This window comes from Schistocerca gregaria, chromosome 6 (genome assembly GCF_023897955.1).
Source record: "Schistocerca gregaria isolate iqSchGreg1 chromosome 6, iqSchGreg1.2, whole genome shotgun sequence".
Lineage (NCBI taxonomy): Eukaryota > Metazoa > Arthropoda > Insecta > Orthoptera > Acrididae > Schistocerca > Schistocerca gregaria.
Window position 1 is genome coordinate 299045661 of NC_064925.1, and position 15986 is coordinate 299061646.

The window sequence follows — 15986 nt, forward strand, 5'->3', positions numbered from 1 at the left end:
GAACCTATCTGCTCCTCCATACTCTTTGACAAGGCCACTGGCAAATGAGGATGACTTCTTACGCCAGAAGTCTTTGCCATAAGCTGATTGTTTGGTTGCAAGGTCACCATGTCTGTTTCAATCTCCTATGGTCAGGTGCTACTTAGCTGCAAACTGCCATCTTTAGTGGAGGTGTTATCAAAAATTTATGTTGGACAGACTGCACTACTGCACAGCACCACACAGAGCACTAGATGTATTTCCATCTACAGTATCCTAAGAAATTAGCAGTAGCAAAACATGCTCTGGAAAATGTACAACAAATTGATTTCAGTGAGACATCTATAGTCAAACAGTTTCTGGGATAGCATTATAAAAAAGGTACTTAATCTGAAACTTCTGGAAACACCTTCAATAAAGACAGCAGTCTGCTGCTAAGAACCACTTGAGACATAGCCATCAAATAACTGACATGAGTGTGATAGTGTTGCAACTGAAATATTGCTTTATATGGTACCAGATGGGGTATCAGTGACATCACAGGCAGTAGCACCGCTATGTAAGGGCGGCAGCAACAGCAGCAGCTACATAACAGCCGCTACTTGACAAAGGCTGAGGGGTATTCGGATGAAAGTTGCTGAATTCTTAACCACTTGATTCAGCCTGGAAGCATGAGAAAATTTTGTCACTCTAATATTGCTGTGAAACTATGCATTTGTTATCTGCTGAGTATTCCATTAAAGAAGAAAAAATAGTGTAAAAATAAGACTATTCCCAGGCCATCACCTCTCAGTCTCCCACCATTTCATTTCTCATGTACTCCAGTCATCACCCAGCACTATGTGACAGATGATCAGTTACTTTATCGTTTTTTGCAATTAACAGCATACTTTTGTCTCAATTGGATGCATTGTTAACTGGAACATCAGTAGCATGGTTGCAAATTATTTTGTGTTGGCACTTTTGGATAGTAGACTGTGTGTGTCAAATATGGATATAAAGTCAAAGTTTCATGTCCAACTGTTAGCTGCTTCCCACAAGGAACACAATAGAGCCAACTGTTAGAGGCTTAGGATTTTATCCAAATTTGGAGGAACTACAAATCATGTTTTATTCAATCAGCCTGTTAAGGAGTCATGATTTTATTGTTTAATTGTGTGATAAAAAAGATCCTTATCGTATTTCCATACTTGAAGAGGAATTTGGAACAAATTAGAGCTGTATACAGGACTGGACAATCTAAGGTACGAGTGTAGTTTGAAAAATTAGTGGAATCACCACCAAGTGTCGGTGCTAGTGTAACAAGGTTGCTGAAAATGTGAGAAACTGCTGAAACAGTAGTCATGTCATCTGAACGAGCCTATCACATTTTGACAGTGGAATTGGATATGAGAAAATTATCTGCTTGATAGCTGCCATGACTCTTAATGAGGGATCAGAAACAGGTTAGAATGGAAATGTCCGAACAATGTTTCATCCATTTTCAGAACAACCAACCAGATCTTTTGCACTGGTATGTAACCACAGACACAACTTCATTCCATTACTATACCCCAAAGACAAAACAACACTCAAAGCAGTGGAAACTGCTGATTCACCACCACCATCACCACCAAGGAAAGCAAAGGGGAAAATGGTCAACTGGTGGCATCAGTTCTCTGGGATTCAAAAGGGATTTAGCCAATAGATGATCTTTCCACTGGTCAAACAATTATGGGACAATACTATCCTAACCTCCTGGACCAACTACAGCAAAAGAAATGTGAAAAAACACCAAGACTGGCAAAGAAGAAAATCATTTTTCAACAAATAATGTGTGCTCACACATAAGTGTTGTTGCTATGGCTAAAATACATGAAGATATGACTTGTTGGCACACCTGCCTTGTTCACATGATTTGAATCCATCAGACTTCCAATTTTTCCCCAAGCTGAATATTTTTCTAGGTGGGTGGAGATTCTCTTCAAATGAAGAACTGACAGACAAAGTTGATGGGTATTTTGCAGGCCCGGAGAAATCTAATTTTCAAGATGAGATTAACGCACTGGAACATTACTGGACCAAGTGTCTTACTTTACATAGATACCATACTGAAAAATGAAACACAGTTTCATTGACATACACGTTCCTTTTTACTCCATTCTCAGAACTTTTCAAACTATCATTGTATGAGGTAAACAAATGAAGCTTGTATCACAATATTTGGAGCAAAAGCTGTAATATAACACTACCTTTGTGTGATCAAGCAGTGTAAGTCTACAGGATGATAGCAGTCTAAGTTCTCTTTACAGGGAAATAAAAATTCCAAAGTACCCAAGACAATCTCGCATTATTTTGTCACTTTCCATCTTCTTCTCTGGTGAGTGCACACAGTTTTGAGCAACTGCCATTTCCACGGGTGACACCACACCACTGAATCATACATACAAAAACTATTGTCATAAACAATGTAAAATTATTAGTAGGAGTACAGCGGACATAATAAAGAAGCACTGCAACTAATTTTACACATGAGAGTTATTCAAATAGTGACATTCCATATTTCCTCCCTAAGAACATATTCAACAAAAAATAAATAGAATAGTGGGTATGTCAATGCATATTTGTTATGTTTGTTATCTTCTTTTCTGAGGTTTGGGAACTTACACACTTGCTGCCTGTATGGAATATATCACATTACAGACTAGATCATTAATAGTATGTTTTTCGCTAACCACCTGTCTGAAATAATGATGTTTTCTTCACATCCTTGGGGCTTCTATAAATACACAGAATGCTTGGCAGAATAAAATGATCATCCTTAAAAAATAAAATTGCTTCCTCAGAAACTATTCTCTGTCAGGCTTTCAGAAACAATTTTGCACAGACTATTGAATATTAGAAGAGCTCAATAACTAAACACAAACTTTATGTCATAAAAAGTTGTTTCAACAATCCTCTTGTTGTGGTGGTGTAAACCACACAAATAATGAAATATGTGTTGTTCAGCATGTAAAGGAGCATTTTTTTATCAGGATGTTGAGCACATTGCAGATCTTGCAGCTTTGATGCTGAATTTTCTGTTGTCTTAATTTTCTGAAACTACTGCCCCACACCACTTGCAACAGCAGCAAGACACTGACAAACTGAATATAAATATTTTTTACATTTCAATACTAATTTTTTTATGCTGCTGCTAGTAATCTGACATTGAAACTGATATCTTTCTTAACAAGTCACTATTGGTAAAAAATTTGCTGGAATCATCTGAAATTGTAAGCACACATCTGACACTTAAAATTTTAAAACTTAATCTTTGACTAGATAAATGAAAATGTGTAATATTACTTCCTAAACTACCGTTCCAATGGTAAATAGCTAAGCATAAAATGTTTAAATTGTAATCAAAATGTATAGATGTTGTTGTTGTGGTCTTCAGTCCTGCGACTGGTTTGATGCATCTCTCCATGCTACTGTATCCTGTGCAAGCTGCTTCATCTCCCAGTAATTACTGCAACCTACATCCTTCTGAATCTGCTTGGTGTATTCATGTCTTGGTCTACCTCGACGATTTTTACCCCCCACGTTGCCCTTCAATGATAAATTTGTGATCCCTTGATGCCGTAGAACATGTCCTACCAACCGGTCCCTTCTTCTAGTCTAGTTGTGCCACAAACTCCTCTTCCCCCTAATTCTGTTCAATATCTCCTCATTAGTTATGTGATCTACCCACCTAATCTTCAGCATTCTTCTGTAACACCACATTTTGAAAGCTTCTATTCTCTTCTTGTCAAAACTATTTGTGGTCCATTTTCCACTTCCATACATGGCTACACTCCATACAAATACTTTCAGAAACAACTTCCTGACACTTAAATCTACGAGGGCTGCTATATATATTTCTGGCCTAGGCAACACTAAGTGTTGCCAGGTGCAATCTGACATTTCCATTGGAAAGTTTGACATTTTTTAGCATAAATGTACTCAGAACTTTTTGACTTACGACAATTTTTTTTTCTTTTACAGGGACTTGAAGAAATCAATTTGGCACAAAAATGGAATTAACTCGTGAACATTTTCGTGCGATCATTTTTCACAACTTTCGACGTGGATTATCACGACAAGAGTGCATCGATGAACTTAAATCTTTGTATGGCGACGAAGCACCATTCTATAGCACTGTGAAAAACTGGTACAACGAATTCAATCGTGGCCGACGCTCGTTCAAAGACGAATTCTGTGAAGGTCGTCCAAAAACAGCCGTTGTGCCAGAAAACATCGATGCCATACGTGAACTGATAATGCAAGACCGTCATGTGACATACCGTGAGATAGAGGCATGCCTAGGCATTTCTCCCACCAGCATACATTCGATATTGCATGAACATCTGGCCGTAAAAAAGGTTTGTTCTCGTTGGATCCCGCACAATTTGACAATTGCTCAAAAGAAAGCTCGTGTGGATTGGTGTAAAGAAATGCTGAAAAAATACAATCGCGGTGCTTCAAAAGACGTTTATAAGATCGTCACAGGTGACGAATCATGGATCTATGCGTATGAGCCCGAAACAAAACAGCAATCGACCGTGTGGGTCTTCCAAGACGAGCCAAATCCAACAAAAGTTGTTCGTGGAAGAAGCACTTCGAAGCAAATGGTCGCCTGTTTCTTCGGCAAAACTGGTCATGTGGCGACTGTTCCGCTTGAGCAACGTAGGACGGTCAATTCTGAGTGGTACACCACCATTTGTTTGCCTGAAGTCTTCGGAGAAATTCGAAAAATGAACAAGAGAAGACAAATCATTGTGCACCATGACAATGCGAGCTGTCACACATCGACTCAAACCAGCGCCTTTTTGACCGGCCAAAACGTCGAAGTGATGGGTCATCCACCGTACACCCTGACTTGGCACCCAATGACTTCTTTTTATTCCCACACATCAAGAAAAAAATTGCGTGGTCAACGATTTTCGTCGCCAGAAGATGCTGTTGCAGCATTCAAAAACCATGTTTTGGAGGTGTCTCAATCGGAGTGGAAAAAGTGCTTCGAAAATTGGTTTGAGCGCATGCAAAAGTGTATAAATCTTGATGGAGAATATTTTGAAAAACAATAAACCATTTTCGTTGATAAATATTCGTATTTTCATTATTAGGCCAGAAATATATATAGCAGCCCTCGTATACTCGATGTTAACAAATTTCTCTCCCTCAGAAACGCTTTCCTTGCCATTGCCAGTCTACATTTTATATCTTCTCTACTTCGACCATCATCAGTTATCTTGCTCCCCAAATAGCGAAACTCCTTTACTACTTTTACTGTCTCATTTCCTAATCTAATTCCCTCAGCATCATCCGACTTAATTCGCCTACATTTCATTATCATTGTTTTGCTTGTGTTGATGTTCATTTTATATCCTCCTTTCAAGACACTGTCCATTCCGTTCAACTGCTCTTCCAGGTCATTTGCTGTCTCTGACAGAATTACAATGTCATCGGCGAACCTCAAAGTTTTTATTTCTTCTCCACGGATTTTAATACCTACTCCAAATTTTTATTTTGTTTACTTTACTGCTTGCTCAATATACAGATTGAATAACATCGGGGAGATGCTACAACCCTGTCCCACTCCCTTCCCAACCGCTGCTTCTCTTTCATGCCCCTCGCCTCTTATAACTGCCATCTGGTTTCTGTACAAATTGTAAATAGCCTTTCGCTCCCTGTATTTTAGCCCTGCCACCTTCAGAATTTGAAAGAGAGTATTCCAGTCAACATTGTCAAAAGCTTTCTCTAAGTCTACAAATGCTAGAAACACAGGTTTGCCTTTCCTTAATCTATTTTCTAAGATAAGTCATAGAGTCTGTATTGCCTCACGTGTTGCAACATTTCTATGGAATCCAAACTGATCTTCCTCGAGTTCGGCTTCTACCAGTGATTCCATTCGACTGTAAAGAATTCGCGTTAGTATTTGGCAGCAGAGACTTATTAAACTGATAGTTCGGTAATTTTCACATCTGTCAACACCTGCTTTCTTTGGGATTGGAATTATTATATTCTTCTTGAAGTCTGAGGGTATTTCACCTGCCTCATACATCTTGCTCACCAGATGGTAGAGTTTTGTCAGGACTGGCTCTCCCAAGGCCGTCAGTAGTTCCAATGAAATGTTGTCTACTCCCGTGGCCTTGTTTTACGCAGGACTTTCAGTGCTCTGTCAAACTCTTCACGCAGTATTGTATCTCCCATTTCATCTTTATCTACCTTCTCTTCCATTTCTATAATATTGTCCTCAAATACACCGCCCTTGTATATAGACCCTCTATATACTCTATCCATTTTTCTGCCTTCTCTTCTTTGGTTAGAACTGGGATTCCACCTGAGCTCTTGATATTCATACAAGTGGCTCTCTTTTCTCCAAAGGTCTCTCTAATTTTCCTGTAGACAGTACCTATCTTACCCATAGTGAGATAAGCCTCTACATCCTTACATTTGTCCTGTAGCCATCCCTGCTTAGCCATTGACTTTCTGTCGATCTCATTTTTGAAACGTTTGTATTCCCTTTTGCCTGTTTCATTTACTGTGTTTTATATTTTCTCCTTTCATCAATTAAATTCAATATTTCTTCTGTTACCCAAGGATTTCTACTAGCCCTCATCTTTTTACCTACTTGATCGTCTGCTACCTTCAACTGCTTCATCCCCCAGAGCTACCCATTCTTCTTCTACTGTATGTCTTTCCCCCATTCTTGTCAATTTTTCCCTTATGTTCTCCCTGAAACTCTGTACAACCTCTGGTTTAGTCACTTTATCAGGTCCAATCTCTTTAGATTCCCACCTTTTTGAAGTTTCTTCAGTTTTAATCTATTGTTCATGACCAATAGATTGTGGTCTGAGTCCACATCTGCCCCTGGAAATGTCTTACAATTTAAAACCTTGTTCCTAAATCTGTGTCTTACCATTATATAATCTATCTGATACCTTCTAGTACCTCCAGGATTCTTCCATGCATAGAACCTTCTTTTATGATTCTTGAACGAAGTGTTAGCTATGGTTAAGTTATGCTCCGTGCAAAATTCTACCAGGCGGCTTCCTCTTTCATTTCTTACCCCCAATCCATATTCACCTCCTATGTTTCCTTCTCTCCCTTTTCCTACTACCGAATTCCAGTCACCCATGACTATTATATTTTCGTCTCCCTTCACTACCTGAATAATTTCTTTTATCTCATCATACATTTCATCAATTTCTTCTTCATCATCTGCAGAGCTAGTTGGCATATAAACTTGTACTATTGTAGTAGGCATGGGCTTCTTGTCTACCTTGGCCACAATGATGCGTTCACTATGCTGTTTGTAATAGCTTACCCGTACTCCTATTTTTTATTCATTATTAAACCTACTCCTGCATTACCCCTATTTGATTTTGTATTTATGACCCTGTATTCACCTGACCAAAAGTCTTATTCCTCCTGCCACCGAACTTCACCAATTCTCACTATAACTAACTTTAACCTATCCATTTCCCTTTTTAAATTTTCTAACCTACCTGCCTGATTAAGGGATCTGACATTCCACATTCCGATCCGTAGAAAGCCAGTTTTCTTTCTCCTGATAACGATGTTCTCTTGAGTAGTCCCTGCCCGGAGATCCGAATGGGGACTATTTTACCTCCGGAATATTTTACCCAAGAGGACGCCATCATCATTTAACCATACAGTAAAGCTGCATGCCCTCGGGAAAAATTACGGCTGTAGTCTCCCCTTGCTTTCAGCCGTTTGCAGTTACAGCACAGCAAGGCCGTTTTGGTTTGTGTTACAAGGCCAGATCAATCAATCATCCAGACGTTTGCCCCTGCAACTACTAAAAACGCTGCTGCCCCTCTTCAGGAACCACATGTTTGTCTGGCCTCTCAACCGGTACCCCTCCGTTGTGGTTGCACCTTACTGTACGACCATCTGTATCGCTGAGGCATGCAAGCCACTCCACCAGCTGCAAGGTCCATGGTTCATATATAGATAAAAAAATAATACATGCTAACTGGCAGCAGAGAGAATCATACTCAATATAAACAGAAAAAAAGATTTTCTGAAAAGAGATGTATTCCTTTGGTGAGGAAAAAGAAAGCATTTGAGGAAAAATGAAAGATTGGAAATTAATCATGAATGTTATTCAAAAATGCAGATATGGAGACAGAAGAACTGGACAAAGGTGTGAAATGAAAACACACAATCACTTGTTGGTGAAATGTAAGATTTGAAAACTGGTTGAGTTACAAGTAGCACAGAGGGCAGCACACAAGTGACAGATAACTGAAGATTTCAAGGTAAATGAGAGCTCAGATAAGATGAAGGAGACAACAACAGAGAAACTGGAAGGAGGAGAAATGGTAGCAGATCGTAAAAAGAAACAATCAAGGACAGAAAAGAAATATATATGGAACGGCCAAAACTGGAAATAAATAAATGGACAATGATGACAGTGAAAATTATGATAAGGCTGATAAAGAACTAAATAGTACGGTCAAATAGGGTGATTTCAGACAGTTTGGTCGTTATTTTGATTGTAACTTTCGTATATATTGTTAGATTAAATTGATTGTTATGGAAGTGGTAGGGTATATGTGTAACGAATAAAATATCCCAGAACCAGAAAGTGTATTTGTAGGTATATTTATCTGAGGCAGTTAAATAAAGTGTCCAAAGTCACCCCATGGATTGGGGTGATTTCGGACACGTGTTTATTAAATCTCTGTCCAAAGTTACAGTATATAGAGCGTGAATTCGGACAGTTACTGCATTTTTTAAAAATTCTACATTTTTTTATTTGATTTTGGTGGCATTTTACACATTTTAAGGGAGCCCTTTGTTACGAATAAGTGATATGGAATGATATAATGAATTTTATATATTACAGATAAGTTTTTATTTTGCAAGAATTTAAATAAACAGTCTCTTTGTTGACTTCTGCATGAGCTCATTTAGTATTTTCACTTAAGCGTACAGAAAGATCTTCTGACTGTCGTTTGAGGAATAAATGCACCGATTCTTCTTCTGGCAAGATATTATGAATTTTTTTCTCTTTTCTGCTAGATTTATAAAGGCAGCCTTTATCTAAATATCTAATATCCAATTTAGTGAAGGGATATCTCCAATGTGCACCCCTCAAGATACCTCGCTTCAACATTTCTTCTTCTTCTTCTTCTTCTTCTTCTTCTTCATTTAGCACTGGCTGTCCTCCCATTTTTTTGAATGTGCTTCCTGCACTTTATTTTGAAGGTTTGATTTAGGTATACCATACAAATCACATGCTTTTCTGTATGATAATTTACCACTCTGAATACCATGAACGGATTTATCTAAAAGTTCCAGGTCACGATTACACCGTACTGTAGCACCTCTCTTGCTCTTATACGTTCTTGGCGTCGTCCGAAATCACCCCACACAGTTTTACAGAAACCATCGTTATTTTATAACCTTGCACAAGAAACTCGACAAACTTGTAAAGAAATTGTCTCAATGCTGTTAGCATCTGAGTGTGTCGACAATTTCGGTTACAATAACATCCCGCTCGGCGCAACAACAGAAAGTTTCCACGTAACGATAATGCATGGATTTTTAACACTGAGACTGTTTGTCAGTTATTCACCTAGAGAAACAATTGACACAAAATAAAAGTTGTGGAAAGCAATAAATGCACTCTTGCACTTAAAATAACTGGTGCACGGATGTTAAGATAAGTAACTCTTTATTTCTATGCAGTAGCAAAGAGCAAATAAGCCATACTGTCCGAATTTACCCCAGTGTCCAAAATCACCCTGTTTGACAGTATATAAAAGATTATATGGGCTGATCAGGGTAAAGTGATGCTGAAAGGATGCTGGAGACTTAAGAATATCTTAAGAATCAAGTTCCCAATCGTGAAGCTCCAATGTCATGGTGCCAGGAGAAAGAATAGCATGCTTTGTGATTGAAACATCAAAGCCATGGATATAGTGCAATAGGGCACTGTCTGTGACATGGCACTGATTGACTATTACCAATACAGGCACGCTACTAATCTTCATAATCATATGCTCACTAGTAACTTAATACTCGTTATCTTGATACAAAATGATGAGCTGTGAATGCTCGTTTATGACATGAGCTGGACGAACTACTTGGCATGAAATATTTTGTATTACAGAATGAAATTTTCACTCTGCAGCAGAGCGTGTGCTGATACGAAACTTCCTGGCAGATTAAAACTGTGTGCCAGACCGAGACTTGAACTAGGGAACTTTGCCTTTTGTGGGCAAGTGTAGTACTGGACTCCACGGGTCGTGCTTGGATAGTTGAGCTGGTAGAGCACTTGCCCGCGAAAGACAAAGGTCCTGAGTTCGAGTCTCGATCAGGCACACAGTTGTAATCTGCCAGTAAGTTTCATATAAGTGCACACTCCACTGCAGAGTGAAAATTTCGTTCTGGAAACATCCCCCACGCTGTGGCAAAGCCGTGTCTCCACAATATCCTGTCTCCCAGGAGTGCTAGTTGTGCAAGTTTCACAGGAGAGCTTCTGTGAAGTTTGGATGGTAGGAGATGAGGTACTGGCAGAAGTAAAGCTCCGAGGACGGGTCATGAGTTGTGCTTGGGTAGCTCAGCTTGTAGAGCACTTGCCCACGAAAGACAAAGGTCCCACGGTCGAGTCTCAGTCCAGCACACAGTTTTAATCTGTCAGGAAGTTTCATATTTTGTATTACTTCAAAACAGCTCAATGCCATTAGAAAAGCTCAATGATGCTTTTCAATGAAAGATGGTACTGTGTACAAGAACTACATGGTTAAAATCTTTACCAGAATTAAGAGTTCTCAGGTGAAAAGAGGTGGCACAAAAAAACGTCGTTGAAAATCTAACTGTGGGTGTGGAAATGTGGGACGTGGAGGCAATTGTGAGCCTGGGCGTGCATTTTAGCAAGAAATCTCTGACTGTTTAGATTTATTTAACCTCAAATTCTGAGGGTGTAAGAGTGGCATTAGAGCACTTGGAAACAATGGCAACTGTCAGACAGCAAATGTCATTTCTTCTCAGTGGGAATGGAGGGAGATTAGCATTTAGCATAACATCAACAATAGAGTAATTACAGATGGAGGACATGCAGAGTAAAATAAGCTGTGCACTTTTCTAATTTATGGAAACCATGGAAAATAGAATGGATGGCATGATGAGTATTTGAACCTTGCTTGCCCCAAATGCCAGACTAGTGGTTCAGCCATAGGTGATATGAAAATGGTTACATTAATCCACCTTTTCTAGTAAGTTCAGATTACAGAACAGCTTAGTTAACCTACATTTTGTGAGAACATTTCTTTTCTTCCTACCTACTGCAAATTTTTTAGTAGCCATGAGAACAGACCTGTGTTTACATCATCAGGCACCTCTGGAACAAGCTGCAGTGACAATGACACCACCAGACAATTATATGTGCATTCATCATGGCTGTCTTGATTCCTTGAGAAGATATTCCACAATGCTCATACATTAGATGAATGCGATCATCAAACAGGAAATGCTGCTACATCCAAAATGTTGGTTAGCTCCTCCAAGAAAACTCAAATGGCAGCAGATATTTCACAATTTTTCACAGGATTCTTCAACACATTTTCAGTCATGTCATCAACACAAACAAGACTGGTTGGTGCAGAAGACAGTCTAATTCTTTCAGACTAATCTATGTGCAAAGAGTATACAATTTGTATGCAGTTAATTAATTATGTGGTGTCATACAAATTCACAGTCACTGAAAAATTTTGCAGTGTTTTCAATCTCAGAGAAATTCTGCAACTTGTCAAAGGACTGGTCCTGTTTAAGCTCAAGAGGTTATAAGTAGTGCATTCACTCCTGGCAAAAGTAATTATTTCCTTATTCTTCTACTTTAATGGTGGTAGGACAGAGTGGGCGGAAACTGTTGGCTGGAGAGTAAGGGAATAGTAGGTTACTTTAGGTTGAGGCAGGTATAATTTTGGGAGCAGAGAATGTGTTGTAAGGTTAACTCTGATCAGCACAGTTCAGGAAAGCTGATGGTGAAGGGAAGGGTGTCACCCTGTGGCACAACATGCAGCTGAACATAACATGCTTGATTTCAATGGCTGCTTCACAATCCAGGCAATCTAGGGTCCTGCCCTCCATCACCAGCTTTTCTGAACTGCACTGATGGGACTTATACTTACAACACGTTCTCCGCTCTCTACATTATACCAGCCTCAACCTACAGTAACCTTCTGCCCCACTCTCTTCACCAAAAAATTTCTGCCCCCTCTAACCTATCACCTCCTCCCTATTCACATCCCGTCACCTTATCTATGTGCCACTCCCTGCCAATGCACCCATTCATCTTCCCTTTTCTCTGTTCCTCTTCGTCTCTGCTCCCCATTAACCCCACTCCACAACATCCCGAAGCTGCACCTGGTGGTTTTCTATTGCCTCCATTTAGCCCTGCATGCTCTACTAGACAGTGTTCCTCTCTCTCCTCCCACCTATATCCTGCTATCCCTCCATTTTCCAGGCCCCACTCCAGATTGTGGCTCAACATGACAGTTGCATTCCGGCCCTAGCTGCTAGAGTTGGTGGTCATGTGCACATTACATGTGCTTACTTATGTGAATGTGTGTGCAGTTTCTTTTCCGAAGAAGGCTTTGACCAAAAAGCACAATGTGTAACAGTCTTTTTGTCTGGTCTGTCTGCAACCCAACATGGCATCTTTACGGTAAGTAGGAATCTATCCTTTCCCTAATACTGTTGATATTACAACTTGGAGCTTCCATTGTTTGAAGATTCCAGTTTGGTCTGGAATGAGACAGTGGCCACAGTGTCTTGGGTGAAAAGATAATAATAGCAGCACACTGCTCTGGCTGTTGGAATGCGCTGATGTGCTACTACTCTGGGTGCAGTAAATGTGAGACTCTGTTGCACATCATGTGCTTGGTTTATATCGCCCATTCAGCAATAGCTTAAACCGGCAATGGCTTTCTGCTTTCTTTTTGGTATCTCTATTACTGGCTATTTTTTCAATAAAAGTATTTATTTACAGTGTGCCCCCATGACGATATTTGTTTCATGTCACTCAACAATTTGATTATCAGCATACTCTATCCCTCAGGTGGCAACTACTTTACCCCTCAGACATTAAGTGCTCATTACATAATTTCTAGGCCCTAAGGTCTTCAAATACATTTTTATTTAAGTGTCTACATCTATTATCTGCAGACAACTTTACTTTATGTGGCTGAGACTTCTTAGTCTATTACTGTCATTTCCTCCCTCCCCAGTCCCAATCGTAATCGAGAAGAACAACTGTTGATAAGTTTTTGTATGACCTGCAATCTAATTTTACTTTCACAGTCTCCTCACAAGATGTGCGTAGGGGGCAGCAACATATTAATTGGCTCCTGACTGAGTTCAAACAGTAAGCCACACTGTGATGTACAATTTATCTCTTGGAGTGTCTGCCACTGAAGTTGCATGAGCATCTCTATGATACTTTCACTGTCTAACATTTCATTACTGATTGTTCCTTTGCACTGCCCTGCTGTCTCTCTCATCACCTACGATTTCTGAGTGCTTTCCTTAATTCCAATTACTTTGGATTCCTCCTAACATTTTCTCCCTTTTGCTGTGTGAATGAAAATTTGGTTTAAAAACTAGATTTTTTAATATTTTCTATGACTGGATCTTGCTGCTTGGTAAGCAGATTTTTTTCTGTCTATATTTGACTAGCATTCTAATCACGCTGCCATTTTCCCAATACGTAATTACGGTGATCATTTAAAGAAAATAGCCTAGTTAATATTAATTTTAGATTTAGCAGGCACCAAACACCCAAATCTGCAGATCTCAAGAGTTTTATATTATCTTTTACACAACAACTTTAACAAAAATTACTCTTTTTTAATAATGTTTACTTTGAAAAGTAATTGACACGTTATTTAATTTTTTTCTCAGAGCTGCATACACAATTTTATGCAATAACAACAATAATAGTAATAATAATGTATACATACTTGTAATTTTCAATTTCCTCTTGCAAAGATTTTATTCGCTCATATGTTGAGGTAGCATCACCTTCCTTCTGGATGTACATGGCTTCCTGCAAGCCCAGTTCCCTGTAACAACACAATTGTAAGTTCTATATTTTTCATCAAGAAATATGCTATACAGAAAATCTATAAAATAATGGCAATCAAATACAAATATTAAACATGACAGTAAGTAGTCTTCTATAATTTACAGTTATGATGAAGCAGAGAAGCTGATGTTACTGATTTTGCATTTATCTGTAATACAGTTTTTTTTTTTTGAATATCTGATCAAGTAACTGCCTGCCGGTTACTATAACATGACAGAATTACTAAGCACAAATACATGCACTCAGTAATAAACTGCATAGATGAAACTAATTCAGAAAGAGTAATATCTACTGTTACAAAATATCACTTCATGTTGTTACATCACTGATGATGTACAGGTGGTGATTTCTTTCCTTTCTCCTGCATAGTTGTAAAAGTTGCCAGGAAACACAATTGGCTACATCAGTGTGCAGTGTAGGTTGAGTAATAACAGACAACACTTCAAAAATCTTTTGACAAATCTTTAAGCAAGTATGAACTGCACTTCAGAAGAGAATGCATTGTTGGAGTTAATAAGGTAAGCTATTTGTGACAATTTGGAAATTGTGACAACACAGTGGGCACATACAGTGGGTGGACAAAAATATGGAAACACTAAAAACACAGCACATTATCACCTCTAATACGGTGTAGGGAAACTGTAGGCATTCAAATCAGCTTCCAGTCATCACAGAATGAATAAATACAGACCTGTATGGTTCTTAAGACAGTCTCTTAAGATTGTTCCTGTAAAATAGTGGCAAGTTCAAGTAACGATGATGGAGATGAGTAGTGATCGTACACCTTCTCTCCAAAGTAGACCACAACAGCTCAATAATACTGAGATCTGCTGTGGTGACTACGGGAGATGCATCAATTCGTCGTCATGCTTACAAAACCAGTCCTGGACAATGTGAGTTCTGTGAACAGGGGCCCTGTCGTCTTAGGCCACAGCATCACTACTGGGGAGCAAACATTTTATCATGGGATGGACCTGATAGGCAAAAATGGTCACATATCTTCGTCAATGGTGTGATTTTGCAGAGTAACAATGAGGCCCATGGTATACCATGTATGGCTGGCCATATCTCCACGGAACCTCCACCATGTTTCACTCTTGGGATGTATATTTGCCCAGAAGTTGCAAACAGTGTGAAACAAGACTCATGTAATGAAATAACTTTTTTCCATTGTTCCATAATCCAGGTTTTATGGCTCCAGCACAATATTTTTCTGTTACAAGCATTTGCATCACTGGTGAGTGGTTCAAGATTTCTCGCTTGCCCTAGAATTTCCTATTTATGGGGTTCCCTTTGTGCTGTTTTGGCGCTGACAGATTTTGCGAGTAAGATATTCAGTTCTGTAGTGACTTTTGTAGCTATTTTCCCCTAATTTTTGTCACAATCCTCTTCAATGACTGACTGTCGTGGTCACTCAACGCATAGATCTCACTGTTCTGATCATGACCGACACTTCCAATGCATTGAGGACACTGCACAAGTACCGTTCATGATCAAATAAAACAGCACAACCTGCACGCTTGGCTAGCATCTGCATTTATGTTCAAGAATGCATCTCTCACAGTGTTTCCATATTTTTGTGCAACCCCAGTACCAGTGTACACTATTTTCAGAAATGCTCCAGATGAAAACTGCAGACTGCCAAATGAACGGACCATTCCAATGCCTAAGAAACAGCTGCAGATCATTTCCAATTTTATTGCTGTGTCAACCCTGGGTAAAACCTCAAGCTATCAATAGTCACCACCATCATCTTTGTCAGGAGCAACCGACCCATGGCTGCTGTTATGGTAGTCTTTTATCGAACGTAGACCATTTGTGATGGGTTGGTTTGCTTTGTCATTATTTCATGATGACATAGATTATGTCAACATCTACATTGGTG

The 15986-nt window shown here is 39.2% G+C and overlaps 1 protein-coding gene across 1 annotated transcript in view; it reads right to left on the bottom strand.

Annotated features, from left to right (window-relative positions):
* Nucleotides 1-15986, bottom strand: part of LOC126279036 (transport and Golgi organization protein 1) — a 195293-nt gene that overhangs the window by 25055 nt on the left and 154252 nt on the right. Inside the window, exon 12 of the mRNA XM_049979435.1 lies at nucleotides 13977-14078. Within this exon, the coding sequence (XP_049835392.1) occupies nucleotides 13977-14078 (102 nt within the window). The remainder of the gene's footprint in view (nucleotides 1-13976; nucleotides 14079-15986) is intronic.